This window comes from Eurypyga helias, unplaced genomic scaffold (assembly GCF_000690775.1).
Source record: "Eurypyga helias isolate BGI_N326 unplaced genomic scaffold, ASM69077v1 scaffold13990, whole genome shotgun sequence".
NCBI lineage: Eukaryota > Metazoa > Chordata > Aves > Eurypygiformes > Eurypygidae > Eurypyga > Eurypyga helias.
This window is the reverse complement of record NW_010223867.1, coordinates 13,026-30,738: the sequence shown is the minus strand read 5'-3', so window position 1 is coordinate 30,738 and position 17,713 is coordinate 13,026. Positions and strand designations below refer to the sequence as shown.

Below are 17,713 nucleotides of genomic sequence, written 5' to 3'. Positions count from 1 at the left end.
GCCAGGAGGTCATCAAGCAGTCCAACGTGCAGATCCTCGTGCCCCCCGCGCGCCCCGACATTATGCTCTTCCGTCCGGGGGCTGCTGACCTCGGCTTCCCTCTTGACATGACCAACGGTGCCACTTTGGCACCCAATGGCAACGGCATTGCCGGCATGCCCGAAGACGAGGCCGCGCGGGCCGCGCTCACTGCTGCCCAGTCCTCCCTGCCTGTTCTGCAGGGGGTGGACCGCCTGCCCATGGTGGCAGGACCTCTGTCCCCACCGCTGCTGGCCTCGCCCTTCCAGAACGTTGCTGCCAGTGCCCCCACTTTAAGCACCAAGAGGGGCAGAGGGCGTCCCCGTAAAGCCAATCTGTTGGACTCCATGATGTTCGGTACCCCGGGGGGCCTGCGAGAGGCTGGTATCCTGCCTTGCGGCCTCTGTGGGAAAGTATTTACAGATGCTAATCGTCTTCGGCAGCATGAGGCTCAACACGGGGTGACAAGCTTACAGCTGGGCTACATAGACATTCCGACCCCAAGACTGGGTGAAAACGGTGTCCCTGGTCAGGATGACCCTGATGCACCCCGAAAAAGAAGCAGGACGAGGAAACAGGTGGCCTGTGAGATCTGTGGCAAGATTTTTCGGGACGTGTACCATCTAAATCGGCACAAGCTGTCACACTCCGGCGAGAAGCCGTATTCTTGTCCGGTGTGTGGCTTACGGTTCAAGCGGAAAGACAGGATGTCCTATCATGTGCGATCTCACGATGGCTCTGTGGGAAAGCCCTACATCTGCCAGAGCTGTGGAAAAGGCTTCTCCAGGTAAGAGGGTACTTAACAAGCACCGTAGGCACAAGCAGAGACCTAGGAAGTTGTCTTCCCTGTCCCTTGGGAAACAAGAACAATTTGTGCTTAGGATAGTTTGACTGTTCCATTTTAAAATGTCTCGAGAAAGGAGACTTCCATCATTTCCACTGGGATGCTGTTCTACAGTCTCTTGAAAGGGTTTAAAAGTAATTAAGACACAGAACTGGGAGTCGGCTGGCTTCTGGGCAACATTCCCAGCATCTTCCCAGGCTTGGTGGATGCGTGTCCTTGGGCAAATCAGTCAGTCTCTCCCTCAACTGACTCTTCTGTGGAATGGGTATTGAAATAATTGCCTACCTCACATAGGTGTCCTGAGCCTCCTGGTTTGTAGGTAGTTTGAAGGTGCTGTTGAAGTGCAAAATATTAATACATCTCAAGATTATTATTTTTCTCGTATCCATTTTAAATTTTCTTTTTCTTAACTTCCCTTCATTTCTCTTAGTTCGTAATGTTTTTTATCACCCAAATGTGAAGGAAGAGGTGAGATTTCAAAGGCTGCAGCATCAAGTATCTTTTAATACATGATCTTTGTGTCCTTTGGGTTTACATCCTTCTGAAGGGGATCCTGTTTCTGCCCTGCAACATACGTAAGATCTGTGCATTTAATGTTGCTGATTTTTTGTTGTCGCTGTTTGTGGGAGTTAATTTAATAAGTAGTTTGATACACGTAGTCGTGTTAGTGGTATCTTGTAGTCTGAGTTAACGAATTCGAAACTTTTTTGGAAGTTTGATGCTCGCTTTGAGACCAGAAGTAGTGGGGGGAGGGGGATGCGCACACTCTGTGTTACTTTTGTAGCAGCAGTCGGTTTCCTACAGCAGCTGATTTGCTCTAACAGGAGGGAAAACAAAAAGCTAGTAGGGTTAGAATTGTCCCATCTGTATAGCTGTAGGAGTTGTGCCCCTGCTAGCTCTCTGTTTGATGGAGGGTCTTTCTTATTGAAATAAACAGAAAATGTAGACTTTTTTTGGTAATCGGCAATAATTAGGGATGCATCTTCATCAGGACTGCAGATTTAGCGATGGAAAGTCATAAAATGAAAACTTCATCTGTAGCTAGAAGTGAAAGTGTTTTTCTTATCATAGTGCTACCGGGGATCATCTGCCAATTTTTGCTATTTTTATTCACACTTGAAGATTTCTGCTGTTGCTGTACGAAAGGTTTTTGTCAGCAAGGGAAAGTGAAACATAGATGTTAAGTTCCCAGTAAGTTAATGTGAACAGGCAGGAAAGCTGTTATCAAAGAAAACCCCAGAAACGTCTACGCATCTTTGTAAAATCCAAGGATGAGTGAAAAGCAGAGACTCTTTAAGTTTCCGTATTCAGACGCAGGAGCAGCCACAGGAGGTTGGAAGCACGATGTCTAATTTTAGTCTCCTTTCCCTCATTCACTAGCGCAGCCCGTGAGGTTGCTAGGCTTGAGGTACCTAGAAGGACCTCCAACCAGTCTTTCCGGTTACACCGCTCCCGCCCGCTTGCTGGAGCATCAGGTTTAACAGCCTGCCTGCAAAGTTCAGTTATTCTCTGTCCGCAGTGCGTGAATTCCATCCCGCGCCCTCCCATTGGCGCAGCGGGAAAGTTGGGGGAGGAGAGGATGGAGAACTTGTTTCCAAGCAGTTTTGGCCTCATACAATGAAAAGCTTTCTTCCCACTAGGAGAAACTCCCACTAGGAAAATCTGCAGCTATTCAGCCCTCTCTTCTTCAAAGTAGGCTTTACTGATCGTGAAGAATGATCTAACTTTTTCAGTAATAATTTGCTCTTCCATTGCACCTTCTAGCTGGGACCTTCAGAGCCCTCTATTTGTATTACTGCAGTCTCCCCACCAGGTTGTGAGTTAGGACAGGATTTTTTCATCTTGCCGGTGGAAATTGTGTCACAGCAACAGTGTTTCGAGTCAGTCTTTTTGCACAGCGGTGCTTGAAGTTGGCTTCTTACATCCGTGTTTGGGACATAAACCGAAAGGGTCTGATTTTGAAATACTCAGCAACTGTGAATCAGAGTGCCCTGATTGTCAAGATCTAAATAGGATTTTGGAAGGGGACATGCAGGCTTGAATCGTAGCTTGTGTTTCCTGTGCTCTCTGATCATTTCTTCCTGAGAAAATGCTGGCTTTTTAGCAAGTTGGAGAGGGTGCTTACCAAGGTAGAGTCCCAGCGGTTGGTGATCTGGTTCTTGGAAAGTTAAATATCACTGCATTTGTGGTAGATCCACCACTGGGATCTTATCTCTCTTTTTTTTTTTTTGGTTAAAGTTGTAAGTTTATTTTTAGTATTTGTTTTAAGTGTGCTTATGTGTATTTTCTTTTAAGGCCAGACCACTTGAATGGACACATCAAACAGGTGCATACCTCAGAGAGACCTCACAAGTGTCAGGTAGGAGCTGGAGGGGTTTAGACTGGTGTGTGGGTGATCCTTGGCATTGCATTTATGAGTGCAGACAATTACGAAGTGTCAGTAAAAATACCATGTGTGTGAATTGGGATAAATGTTTGTAAATAACAGCATTCAACAGTGACAGCTGCTTTACATCCCTCCCGTCCCCCAGCCCCTTGTGCCATCTACAGCTTGGTCCTCCTGCCTCCCTCCCTTCTACCAGATGTTCTTCCCTACTGCTCTATCCCAGTCTCACCCTGGATCTCCTACCCAGCCACCTCATCCCTGGGCTTAGAGTCAGCGTCACAGATGATTCCCTCCACCGCTCCCCTCCCCTTTTTTTATTGCAGTTGTTGCCAACAGAAGGCTCCAATGCTGACCTTTTTTTTTAAGAACAATTTCAAATAAAATTGGTAAACTATCATGACTTGCCAAGACATGCTTTTTTATCACATAGCCTTCAGAACATTGCACTGAGCAAAATTGGAAGCTTATTTTTGTCCCAGGGAGATACAGATAACAGCATCACGGTATCCTTTGCAATACAATGTCATAATGTTGTGGATAGTTTTTTACAGATCATAAATTATTCATTAGGCTTTGACAGATCAAATCAAGAAGGATATTTTGTAATTCATTTGTAGAGAGATTTAAAAGGTGCCTGGAAGTATTAATTAAAACCAAAGTTGGGAATCAGCTTCGCTATCACCCACTGCCTTCACATGGTTGTTGGGCAAACTTCTGAAGTTGACTGTTGGACTGACAGTCTCCATGCTCAGTCTCTGAAGAAAGAGTTATTTAATTATTTATTTTAAGAAAGCCAGAGCAGGTAATTTTCATTTCCTTTAAAGACAGTGAAGGTCAGTGGATTTTTTTTTCTTCTAAAATTTTTAACCACATTTCATGAACTTAGTCCTACATGACTGTTGCCTCCCAATCTGCATTTTTTTCCCCCATCTCTTGATGCACCTCTCCTGTGTTTCCTCCAAATTTTGGAATTTTGGAAACATTTTGCAACTTTAAAATCCAGTGAACAGTTGTTCAGACATACAGAGCCATCTGAAGTTTTCTGTTGACCTCCATATGACGTGTGGAATCCCAGCACCTTTGAAAATCAGGCCATAGAGCCTTCACGTTGATTTAACTGCATACCCTATATAAAGCCTTAGATTGGTTTAAGCTGCTTAAGGTGATTTAGGGGTTATAGATTTATATAAACTGGAAAATTCCACTCATGTAAAGACTTCACAATTTGGAGATAGCAAGGGGTCTGGGTGGATGAACTGACGCTAACTGTAATTTTTTTCCAGAAGCAGGTATGTGTGTGCAAGTGCAAAATCGAATGTTTAGGTCCCAGCACAAACAGAAACTTGCCAGTCTTTTACCAGCTGACACCTAACAATTTTTTTTTATAGCTTTCTGATTGATTTAAGAATATTAAATACAAGCCCTGTAAGTCTGAATCAGAGGATACACTAAGTGAGAACGTCAAGAAATGTGGCCGCTTAGGTTGTATGTACAGCCAAGCTCAGCTCCATCTCCTTGCACACATGTATTTTGTTGTAGCAGTTTCTAAGAACAGTCCTTCTCACTGTGTGTTGTTTAAAATGCCGTAATACTGTATGGACTGTTCATTTCAGTTAAAAGGTATAGGCTATAGGTTTCTAGCATCAAGACAGAGTTGAGGATGTCCTTTAGGCTTGGTTTGATCTTGATTTGTGACTGCTTAACCCTGCCAAGTTAATTTTTCCTGAATCTTAAGGTGTAGAAAATGAGTTAAAGGACTGCTGTGTGTCTTTGCAAAAATGCTTCATAATATCCTGTCAGATTTAGAAAGTCTTAAGTATGCACAGGTCAGATATACATGGTACAAACCATGGAAGGGATGCTATCACACTGAGAATTTGTTTCAAATCTGACAGCTGATGTATAAATTGATAAAGTTCTGCTTGTGACTGTCTCATAACCAGTAACACTTCTGTTCCTTGATGTGTATCTAAACAGAATCTGTCCGCTAAGAAAGAAAATAGCTTAATATTGGCATGTTGTTTCCCCACTTTCCATTCTTTTTTTTCCAATTATTTTGTTTGGCAATTAGCTCCCATGAGAGTGGCCTGAACAGCATCAAGCATCCTTTTTGAATCTGAGTTCCTGTTGAAAATTCCTGTTATTGTCATGCTTTGTTTATGTTTACTGCAAAAGAGAAGTACTCTGTCAGTAAACAGAAAAGCTTTCCAGAATCCTTTGTCGTAATGACATTCTTGGAAGTGGTGCTGTTATGATTTTAAAAAAATCCACTGGCCATTTGCATGAGCCCTCAGGTATCTTGGCAGATCAGTGGATATCTAATGTCTCATTGATGTGGAATCATGGTACTGTTTTGGACTATCAGAACAAAAACATGAAGGTGTCAACCCAACTTCAGAATAAATGAAATGAAACTACAAGAAGCAGGACAATTTTAAGCTGAACTTCACTGCAACAGCTATAGTTTTCAGTTCTCAGCATGTAATCCTGCACTCACCCCCTTAAAATAAACTTGTGCTTCACCAGTCTTTCAAAAACTATCATAAGTTCCAGCACCTGTAGCACCTGATGCCAGACATAGACCTGATTCCAGCTTTTTCATTGCTGTTAAAATAGACTCCGAATAGGGAAGGCCTCCACAGAGCTGAGAAATCGGGTCCAAGAAGTTGCTTTCGTGTCCTGACAAGACACCAAATGGCACTCTGGATCTTTTCCCCTGGATTGTTGCACTGGTGATTTTTTTTTTTTTCCTTTTTTGATCTGACAGTTGGGTTCTGGATGTAGGAGATGGGGTAAGTCAGTTTTCTGGCCATAACGGGATAGCTCAGTTTGCTAACTTGTCATGGGAAGGGGTGAAGCTGGGTTGTTGGCTTTTGAGTGGGAGTGGTATGAAAGTTAGGCAGCAGTTTGGGAGGAAATGGTGATCTGAAAATCTGTGGACATGAAAGAAGGAGAGAAGACAGAAGTTTGCTCCTTCTCAGAGACGAGACAGGTTATTCTCTTCTGGCAGTTTAAATTAAAAAAAAGGGAAAAATGCAGGTTAAATTAAAGCACAACTTTTGACAAAGATCTATTTATTGAAGTAAACCTAAAATTGGCATCCCAAGTCCAGTGCTTTTCCCATTGATTTCAATGCAGAATGAGTTTCTTCCTGTCCTAATTTCTCTTACTTCCTGCCTATTAGCAGGAAAATGGCAGCCACCATGGAATAAGCTCAGAGACATCCACATCCATAGAAAAGTTGAACCTTCAAGAGGTATTTCTTAAACAATGTTTTTTTAAACTTTATATATATTCTTTTTGATCTATTTATATACCTGTGCAATGTTTGATAGGAAAGCCCTGGAGAGTTTTCTTCTCTGATTAACAATTAATGATAAATATTTAGCACTTCAATCTTTTGTAAAATGAAACTTTTTTTTTCCCTCTATACCTTTTATAAATATGAACTATTTGAATATTAACTTTGGGGTTTTCTTTAAACCTAGTCCTGTCTCCCATTGTTATGATTCAGCTAAACTGGTTCTTGCTTTCTCCACTGGACTTAATTTTTTGTTTTTTTAAGCTTCTTTGCAGATATATTTGCTATATAGCTTATCCAGAGGTGAACTTGGCACAACTCAGCAAGAGAAATCAAACACAGAAACGCTTTTATTGCCTTTCCCTAAGCTTTCAACTGGATAAGTTCAATACGGGACAGATACGGTTTTACCTCTGTCATCCCTGTATTTATGTGGTTTGTCTCTGGTCTGCTTCATCAGCTGATGCACTCCCCATGCTTTTGTGTGGATGCTTACTGTGGCCCACAATTTTTAGGCTTACGGGTGGATCTCTTGGCTGTCATCTTTGATTATCTAGTTATATATCTTTAGTTGATATCCACTGGATTGATTAGTATCGATGCTGGAATCCTGCTTTAAATAAGTGTTTACCTCTAAGAACATTTTAGTAAGTGAAAGCTGCCCCTGTTTTGCTCAGCGCTGTGTACTGGGATTTCAAATTAAGAGAAATCTTTCATGTGAAGATTAAGAGACACATCCTTGAACTACTTGTAGTTTTGGAATCTCTGTCTGATGAGTTTAGTTAAACTGTGTGTATTGCAGCAACCCAGACAATTTCGCTGTTGTCTTTTTAAGTTCATGATGTCCTGATCCTCTGAGGTGCTAAGCCTTGTGCTTGCTGCAGAGTAGCCTCAGCATCTCACAGGATCGACCGAGCGTAAAGCCTGTTGAAACTGATAGGTACTTCTCAGCTGCTGTCAGTGTTTTTTGGATGAAGCTCTTGATTAACTAAATCGTATAAAATTATATGGGTTATCCTCTTCTGCATTATCAGTTTCACATATTCGAAGTTACAATTTTATAATTTTTCTGGGATTGTTACTTTAACTAAAGTCTATCTCTGTTGGAAGAGTTGCTTAGTTACATGCTGATACTGAAAAGACAGAATATATCCAGTTCCCAAGTTACTTAATAGCCTCATATTATCTCTTAAGGGATTCTGGTTATACATCTTAAAACTGCGTTGTTTTATATAAAGGTGGTATGGCAAAACACCATACACTCCTGAATGTCACTGTTGCCTGCTTGGTCTGGTCATTCTAGCGTATGTTTGCATTTGTCCTCTTGCACTTGTGAGCAGTGGTTTCAGACTATATCTTCAATAACTTGTACAGTGTATTGCTGGTGATTTCTTTTCCTCCACACATTCGAGAGCAAGCCTTTCAGAACTGGCAGGCTGTTGTAGCAGGCTGTATACGTGCATGCCTGCCAATTGCTGTGCTTACAAACTTGGGAGGGAGCCTTCACTCATCATATGGATTATGTCTGGGAAGTGGGCAAGTAGAATCAATATTATCTTATGCCAAATCAAGCTTGCTTCACGGTAGTAAGTGGAATATGATACTTTGATCAGGGGTAAGTTATAAACAGATTACAGTGTCATGCAGTTATTTTGATACCTGCTCAGTTCTGAGGCTTCACTTCTACAATTTGTCTGCACTCCTACCGTGGGTTCCAGGATGGCTCTTTTACTGTCTTTCATCATATTCTCATCCCAGCCAATTCTCTGATGCTTTGTTTGTATGTCTTTGTATTCCAAAGGGATTCTGTGTACTGAAGTTAGATTGATCAGATCAAAGAGTAAAATTTAAGAAGGTAACAGAGAGGGCATTTTGAGTGGTCTAAAGTGATTGTAATTCCCAGTCACATGGCAGAATTTACTATACATGGAATGAAGTGGTTTGGGCTATTTCTTGTATTAAATAATACTTCAGGTTTTAGTATCTTCATCCTCAGAGAGGAGCTAAGTCCTTAAAACTCTATCTTGATGTAAGTTTTACTGTCTGTAGGATGTTAGAGCTGCTTTCTTGCTTTCTGAATTTTTCCGAGTAGTAACATCATATCTTGTGTAGTATGTTGGTGAGCAGAATTTCTTTTTGTGGAAAAGTGGCTCGTGCATCGTGTCATTTGTGTGTTTGCACAGGGTCTAGGGTATTCAAACAGTACTAAGTAGATTGGACAATATCTTGTATAGTGCTTTTAGCAGAGTTGGTGAGTCACGTGGTTCTCGTTATACCTGCAGACTTGTAATGCTTCCTTTGCCACTCGTGACCGACTGCGCTCACACCTAGCATGTCATGAAGACAAAGTTCCCTGCCAGGTGTGTGGGAAGTACTTGCGAGCAGCGTATATGGCAGATCATTTGAAGAAACACAGTGAAGGACCAAGCAATTTCTGCACTATCTGTAACCGAGGTAATGAAGGAACTGTCTTTTTTTATTTCAGTGGGATGGGACGATGCTCGGGGGGGAGCTATAAGGCTACGTGACTCTCTGCAACAGGAGGTTGTGCCCTATGTGTGTACGTATTCTTTGTTTTCTTAGTGAATATTTACCCTTGAAAGTGATGGTCTGGCTTTTTACATGGCTGATAGTTCCTGAAGAAGCTCAGTTTAAATCTGAAGCAAATTGTTTCTTGACAGCTTTAAGAATTTTATTTGCTAACTAGCCAGATCCCTATAAAATAACCATGGTATGTTGCCTTGCCACTATTCACCATGCACCTTTATTTTTCTATACCTGGTTAGACCTGAGTCCTTGCATTCAGTGTGGAAGAATAATCTTTGAAATACACACCAAGTGGAAAATGATGCACTGTACATAAAAAAAATCTACATGATGTTATCAGTCTTGCTTAACCTCCTGGTGCAGCAGTAGAGTCAAGCTGCTTCTCCCTCCTAACCCAAGAAATTGCTTTGTATTAATGTACATTTCTAAAACAAATTTTGTGAAGAGCTCTAGAAATGTGCTTTACCTTTATCTGTACAGATACAGCTTTTCATAGAATCATAGAATATCTAGAATATCTGGAGTTGGAAGGGACCCGTAAAGATTGAGTCCCAACACCCTGCTCCTTGCAGGACTACCTAAAACTAAACCATATGAATAAGAAATTTGGAAGCTTTTCTGTGTGCCTGTGGTACTCCTCAGTTAGAGAGAGTAGTAAATTCAGGGCTTGTGGGATGTAAGGCAAGCTGGAAAATAATTTTGACTTACTGATGTCTCTTTTTTGAATGATTAATGCACAACTTCAGAATACGTTGTTGGCTCACACAGGTGTACATACCTATCAGGTGCAGGAAGAGATCACTGCTGTGTTTTGGGATCTGTTTTTTTCTAGTGAGCCGTTTTTCTTGATGTGCATTCACTTTTCTAATTTAAGGGAGGTGAAATCGTTTGAGAGAATAAAGCTGTTCTGATTTCATCTGGGGGCTGTACAGGAGCTTTTGGATGACTAGGAGTTGATGAGTAATGAGAGGCATTAGATTGTGAGGGAGGTATTTCCAGCAGTTGAACTGTTAAGTCCTGAAAGTGATGCTAACGGTTTGAGTGGAATAGGCATCTCTGCTGAAAATCATCAGATTCTGAAACTCCAGGTAGACGGTACAAAATGAAGCTTGGCCTATCTTCTGAAAAACTGCTTAAGCTTATCCCGATTTTTTTTTGTGGTAACAACATGGAAGAAGACGCTATCCAAGATCCAGGTGCAATCCTGCTCTCCTTCATTTGAACATGGTGCCAAACAGAAATTCATATGGGTTGGGAGGAATTGCCTCGTTTTGTAAACTTGAGTTTCAACTTAACCGCCACTGGGTGTCACTGCAGCTCTTTGGAAATCCAGCCAGCGTGACAAAGACAGATCTGGCATTCAAACAATGAAATGACTACATGGTTTATTCACATTTTACAGGTTTCACTCTGCGGTGGAAATTTAAATAAAATACACACTTCTCAGCAGAAGGATAGGGAACCTGTGGTACAGCACACCTGAAGTAACTGCTTTTTTCTTACAGTTTGTGTATTTCATATGTGTTGTCAGAATTTGCTGAGAATCTCAGTTTACATCAGCACGTACGAAATGTATTATTCTGGTCAATTGTCGTTAAATATCTACCCATTGTTCACATTCATAGGAAAGGGAAGTTACAAAACAACCGTGTTATGAACTCATTGATATGTGCTGTGAATTTTGATTGTAGGTTTTTTGATCCATGACAGCAGAATTCTTAATCCAAAGTGTTGTTAAAATGAAATTGTGATGTTCGTTGGTTTAAATATGTATCTCTTAAATTATAGTGCCTGGCAAGATGAAGTGTAGTGGAAAATTTTTGGATTAGCAACATCTATTTGATAGGCGTTGGTGCTGTCAGAAGCTACGCACTGTCCCCTGACTGCAGCTGTGCCCTGGCTGTGATGCTTGTGCGGGGGGATTTTGGGTTATTCTTCCCTCAGCTAACGTGCTGGTGTATTTTCTAACTGGAACTTAGCTAGCTCTAGCTCTGGATATAGTAATTGTCAAGCAAGAATCCTAAAGCTGCATGTAGAGAGAATTTCGGATGTTGCTCCACCAAAAAATCCCAAGTGGATGAACCAGTGACTCCTACACAGCTGAACATATCCTAGTGTTAAATATGGAGCTTAGAACCCCTCGATTCATCCCGTCAGGCTGAGGGCGTTTCTGTGGCACTTAATCTAGTATCTCATGTGCTTTTGAAGGGGTAGTGGATTTAGGAGGTGGGGAACTCAGTACCTGGCTGAAAGCAGTAGCCACTGGTTTGCCGTGCTGGTTTTATTTATTTATTTTACAAAATGGCAGTATAATGTCCAAAAATTACTATCTGTTGTTTGATGTTTTTTCTAGGTTATTTTCTTACTTAGGGTCTTTATGCTTAGAATAATTATGGAAGCAATTAAATACTGTTAAATCAGAGATTTTCTGGTTTGTTTTGGGTTTTTTTTCTTCTTTTTTTAAGAATTCATCTAAAATGTGCTTAAGAAAACTAATCCTCAATCCTCACTTTTTAAGACAAATACTCTTTAAGCAGTTTAAATGAGAAAGACCTGTTCCTGCTTTGTTGTTACATAATCGTCTATTACCATCCTCAGGATCTTTATTTGCTTGTGTGGGCTTTTTCAAAGAATTTAGGAGATTAATGACTTTGGCAAGTCTAGAACTGGTACTTTGTAGTAACATGTGCAACTCAAAAGATTCATTTTCTGTTGCAGACACATAGGCATTGTTTGTTTCACAGGAATCAAATGAGGTAGGACAAGGGTAAATATTCTAATCACAAGTTAGATGGAAATGTTTTTTTACAATAAGATGAATTCTTGTATATTCATGGTGGATACAGAGTTGATTAAAGCAAGACACATTTCCAGATGTTCTAGCGATATCCAAATTAGAATTTTTTAAAAAGGAGCATCCTGCAAGTATTTCTATAGTCTGTCTCCTTGCAGATGATCTGAGAGATCAAGGGATAGGTCCCATTTATATAAAGCAGATCATTTCCTCTCTATACATGCTTTTAATGTCGGTTCCTCAGGAATGAAAGAAATAATCTGCTCTGCAAAGTTGAGAGATGTGTGTGGGTAAAGCAATAAATACATTCCTTCTTAAAAAAAAAATACTGCCACTCTGTCCTCTGCACTAGCCTGACTTTGTTTTTAAAGACATTTTTTAAAGTAAAGCATGTTGTCCATGAATCCCCCATCTTCCTAGGACAGGCATTCATAATTAAGGTCTGGTGGGGGGAAAAAAAAAAGGCCAGTGCTAATTGCTTCAGGGAAAAAAAAAAGATAAAACCAAACAACAAGACAATCTCACTTTAAACAGTTTCCTGTGAAGCAGTTGGCATGCTTACTGCTGTGATGGAAGTTGATGACTCACATGTTCATCTGCCAAGTGCATCAAGGGGAGTGAACACACTTTGCAGGCAGTTTTCACTATATAAAACAATGTACAAAGAGAATTGCAGAGTTCAGGGAAAATATTGTATAGCAGAGGTTTTAACTTCAGATTTTCCTGTGTCAGTTGTGATACAGAAAAACACTGAATATCTGTATGAAGTCCTTTTTTAATGGTTGGCATTGAGATTTTAACGTGCTGCTGCATGAAGAGGCTTATCTCAGCATGCATGTGGCTATTAGACACATGTATGAAATAAGGGAAGTACCTTGTAGCTGGAAGTGTCACCATTATATCTGTGCTCCGTGTCCTTTTCTCTACCAGTCAAACATTCGTTCTTTCCATGTCTATAGTGAATTTTTGCTATCTGGAAAAACATTGTGGCCCAGTAAGCTGTTCAGTACAGCATTTTGTGTCTGAGGGTAGGTCTTGCATTATTTCAGAGCATGATATCCTTACATCCTGGATGACTTGGCCTAGGTGATTCTGCCCCCTTGTGTTTTGAGAGTCATATGCTCTTGGTTCCTTCAGCCGTGATGTACCTGCTTTTCTGTACTTTTGTCTTCAGCTCAGGGGTCTGCAGTAACTCTCTCGTTCTCAGCAACCTGCCCCTTTTCCCCTTCAGCAGGTTGCTGTGGAGGTCTGTCTTGCTCTGCAGATCCTGTACGTATAAGTCTTAGTGACCCCTGAGTACTCTTGGATCCTGGCATCTAAGGAACATCTGTGTAGAGGGATCTTCTCTTGGGTAGGCACAGGGAACTCTAGTGTAAAGCTGCATTCATTGTTAAGTTCAGCACCTGAAACCAACAGCCGCTGTCAGAAAATCCACCCCGGAGAGGTGTGCCAGGATTGGTTTGCATCTTTCCTAATGTGTTGTTAAATATCCTCAAATGTAAATGCAGTTGTATCGCTATAAAATGGCTTTAGAGCAGTATCTGTTCAAATGCGAAGCGAAGCATTGCTGTGAAAGTTCTCTTGCAAGGGCTTGTGCTGTAAATGCTGCATTGGTTTAAAAAAATCTAGTCTTGGGTTTTCCCTATCCAGAAAGGGAACATGTAACTCTGTGATGGTAAAACTTGTGTTCTCAGTTGTTAAAGGAAAACATTTCTAATGTGAAAGTGCCATAATATTCTGTTTGAAACGTAACAGAAAATGAAGATGGTTGTTGATAGACTTACTGTTTAGGAAGTGTGTAAAACTCTGTCCTCCCTGTGCCCTCCTATATGGTCCAAAGGTACTAATTGCAACTCGTACTAAAATTGAATTTAAAAACGTTCCAAAATATATGTGAGGTAATTTATTGCGTTAAAGGAAAAGGCTGTGTTTGTGAGACTTCAAAAACAGTTCTAAAAAGCACATGCATGAATGTAAAATACTGTTTTGTTCAGAAATCGGTTGTTTGAAATATGTTTTTAATTTCAGTCCTTTGGGTTTACAGATCAGAGCTAACAGAAATACCGAAACTTTGTTTTAACCTTTTTTTTTTGTTAACTGCAGATAAAATACGAGGTTTATTATGTTTTTTTAAAACTCAGGATGAGCTGAATGGAGGGAATGTTTTTCAAAAGTTACTAGAGAACAGAAGTGTATACCTTAAAAACTCAGTAGCTTAGCTTTCTGCCTTCTAGGAGTCATATAAATGCTAGAAACCTCAGGGGAAAGCACACGACACTCCTCAGAGGGGTGTGCACTGGCAATGGCACTCCTTTAAATCTGAACAGCATAAAATAAACCAATTTGAACTGTCTTCCAAAGTATTATCAGATGATGAAGGAATTTTAAATTAAAATAAATAAAATGGTACAAAAAGGGTGAAGAGACATGGGTGCCTTTTTATAACATGTCTCTTGCTGTTTCTCCTAGGAAGTTTTATAGGATTTGTTTCTCAGGGAGGCTGTTCTTTAATTGTGGCTTCCAAAAAGCAGATGAAGCCTAACGAAGGGTGTGCTTTGCATCCACTAGGAGTGCTGCTTGAGGGCGCGGTAGGTAACCAGCCATCAAGCTGGGAGAGTGGCAGCTTTGTAATAGGGAGAAAGATTAAAAGAACAGGGAAGGCAGATGCGTGTCTTTGCTGGTGGCAGGATCTCATCTCCTTTTATCTTGTTTAGGTTTCTCCTCTGCCTCCTACTTAAAGGTCCATGTTAAAACCCACCACGGTGTTCCCCTTCCCCAGGTCTCCAGGCACCAGGAGTCCATCCCGAATGGGGGAGCAGCGTTCCACTGCGTCAGGACCTATGGCATCAAAGGCAAGAGACTCGCTGCTCTGCACCTTGCTGCTCTGTGCAGAACTTTGCGTTGTGGGATGCGGGGCTGGGCATGAGGATGGGGTGGGAAGGAAGGACAGGGGAGATGCTTAGGGACATGCAGAGAAATTACGTAGCGTCACATAGCAGGACAGCCAGTTTAACGAGTCTGGGGGAAGGGGATGGACATGTAAGGGTACATGAATTTTTGGCAGTTTCTTTGATTTTAGAGATTGAAAAAGCCACGTTAGCTCATCTTGACCATCTTCCTAAGAGCAGTCAGTATTTGAATTTTGCCTTGAGGGTTTTCCTTAGTCCCACTATACTTGAATCTGGTGTCAGTCAAACCATGTTTCTGATTCTGGTGAAGGAAGGGGAAGCTGCAGAATGCAGCTGATGAAGATTCTTGAGTGGTGAAAGCAATAGTCATCCATGCAACTGTTTGTAGTTAAACTACACTTCTTAATGCCCTTGGTGGGGAGGAGAGGTGGAGGGTGATTAGAACTGTTATTTTTGGTTTTAACTTGCATTTAATTTCTGGGGGCAAGGAGTGGGAAGGTACTATTGTAAGAATAGCTAAAGAGTCCTTAACTTCTGAATATGTAAAGCTGTGTGTTAATCTGTGTAGAATAGCTTGCTTTTTGCCTCTTGGTTTGAGTGGTCAGTATTCCTGCTGAAGCTGAAACATCAGAAAATTGTTCAAAACCATGGTTGTCCCAGAAAGTTAGGTTGTGGGTTGGTTTTTTTTTGCCCAGGAGAACACAGCAGGCTTAAACAGTCTGGGTTAAACAAAGTCTGTGCCAGCGGAAAGCTACAGTTTTTTTCTGTTGAAGTCCTGATAGAGTTACTACAGAAGCCCTTTGGTTTTGGGTGGTGTGCTGACTTGACAAGAGATTTACTCCAGCCCAGTGGTGTATTGATTTCATGCATATCCTGTTTGGTTTGTAATGCCGAGTCCAGAGCAAATCTGTCTTTTGGGTTGTGCCAAGCAGTCCTTTGGTCTTTTAGAGTTAATAGGAGATACAGCTTATTTGTATTCAGGGACTTGTTTAGGGAGTAGGTCTGGGTTTCCCACGCTCATTCATATGCGCTGAGTGCAAAGTGTGGACAAACTTCCTTGGCGTTATGCCAGAGGAGAATGGGGAATGCTCCAAACATACCAATGGCTTTGCCAGGATACGTATCCAGATGACTTAAAATAGAGTTCCTAACCTCTCTCCGGTTTCACACTACGGTATTTAAAGATGGAACAATTTTAGATTATAAAGTTCACTTCTAACAGCATTGCACTTGGCTTGTAAAAAAAGAGTTCCTCAAGACATAAGTGGAATTTCACTTCTTAAATTGCATTACCTCACTGCTGTTTTGCTGAGTATTTCCAGGTTTCTTCACACCTTGCTGTTAGACTTTATTAGGTCTCTAGGCTCACCCCCAAAATATCAATGATATTTCAGAAGTGTGGGAGTGAATTGCACACTTAACAACTCATCATTGGGTTCCATCCTTTCACAGTCCCTGAGGTATAAACGCTGTGAGACATCTTTGGGACTCAGATGAGTGTTGCATATACCAGAGACCCACTGTGGTTGCATTCAGTATCATGACAAATCCATCATAAAAGCTGGATGTTACTCTGACAGCAGCCCAGTGGTTTGTAAAGAGGACCTACCAGCAAGGGCTTTAGCACTGAGGGATTGTGATGACAAGTGTGTATTACTCTGTCATGACAGGTATTAATGAAACCGGGAGGCAACCACTACGATTTATTTTAATGCATGTTAAATACTTTTTTCGGGAGATGAGATTCTGAAAACTTCTCTCTTTTCTTTTTCCCGTAGAAGGCCAGAAATGTTCACATTCGGACCCGATTGAGAGTTCTGATTCGTACGGAGACCTCTCTGACACCAGTGACCTCAAGACTCCTGAGAAACAGAGCACCAACGGGTCCTTCTCGTGTGAGATGGCGGTCAGCAAAAACAAAATGGAGACAGAAGGAGAGAAGAAGTACCCTTGCCCTGAATGTGGCAGCTTTTTCAGATCCAAGTCATATCTGAACAAACACATACAGAAAGTTCACGTCAGGGCCCTTAGTGGCCCACTGGGGGACCTCGGTCCTGCCCTAGGATCCCCCTTTTCACCCCAACAGAACATGTCTCTCCTGGAGTCGTTTGGGTTTCAGATCGTCCAGTCAGCATTTGCATCATCCCTAGTGGATCCAGAGGTCGACCAGCAACCAATGGGGCCAGAGGGGAAGTGAGATCAGTTGGATCTCAACAAAGCAAAGCAGCAGTCTGGCTCCAATGATAAGATGCTGTGAATGAAAGAGGAAATAATGAAATTTGGTTCTATAGCTGAGAATTTCTTACTCATTTTAGCTTCCCTCTTTGTCTCATGCCCTACCCCACCTTTGAACCTTCACTGGAGAGAGGGAGAAAATGCTTCTTAGCTGGTACATGACAGAAGATGGTGACCTTGAATAGGAGACATGGCCTAAAACACCAAAAGGAGCTTTAGAGGCTGCTGCTGGTGTTTCCTCGTGATCTTCTAGAATAAACAGAAGTTGCCAGCACTGCTCTGAGAATGAGACAGTCCTAGTGACTGAGGCACCTGGGGAGCTACAGCTACAGGGAGCTATGCTTTTGTTCTCTCTCTATTCCCCACCTTCCCTAACCTACCCCAGAGAAACAGTAAGTTTTAAAAAACAGACCCATTATTGACCCATTATTGAATATAACATTAAGTAAAATGCCCCGTGGTACCTAGCAGGTTACAATGCAGTTGTCCTTATAAACCAGAAAAATTTAAAAGAAGGTGAGAGAATTTGAACCCCTTCTGCCACCTGTGAGGCTGTGAGTGCTGCAGCAGGACTGAACTGCTGAGAAAAATCACCATTCAGAACAGGTTGGTTTTGTTACTTTTAGCCTTTAAACTTGCTGTCAGGTTTTTAATTCTCTATTATTATTATTTTAGGACC

General features: G+C 41.4%; 1 protein-coding gene across 1 annotated transcript; it reads left to right on the top strand.

Annotated features, from left to right (window-relative positions):
* Positions 1 to 8: 8 nt before the first annotated feature.
* On the top strand, positions 9 to 17,194 carry PATZ1 (POZ (BTB) and AT hook containing zinc finger 1; the record flags this gene model as incomplete). Its single annotated transcript, XM_010155584.1, has 6 exons — positions 9 to 805; positions 3,158 to 3,221; positions 6,436 to 6,504; positions 8,832 to 9,003; positions 14,605 to 14,742; positions 16,581 to 17,194. Coding segments are annotated over 6 exons (1,656 nt in total), but the record flags the coding sequence as incomplete, so codon positions are not given.
* Between the last annotated feature and the right edge of the window lie 519 nt (positions 17,195 to 17,713).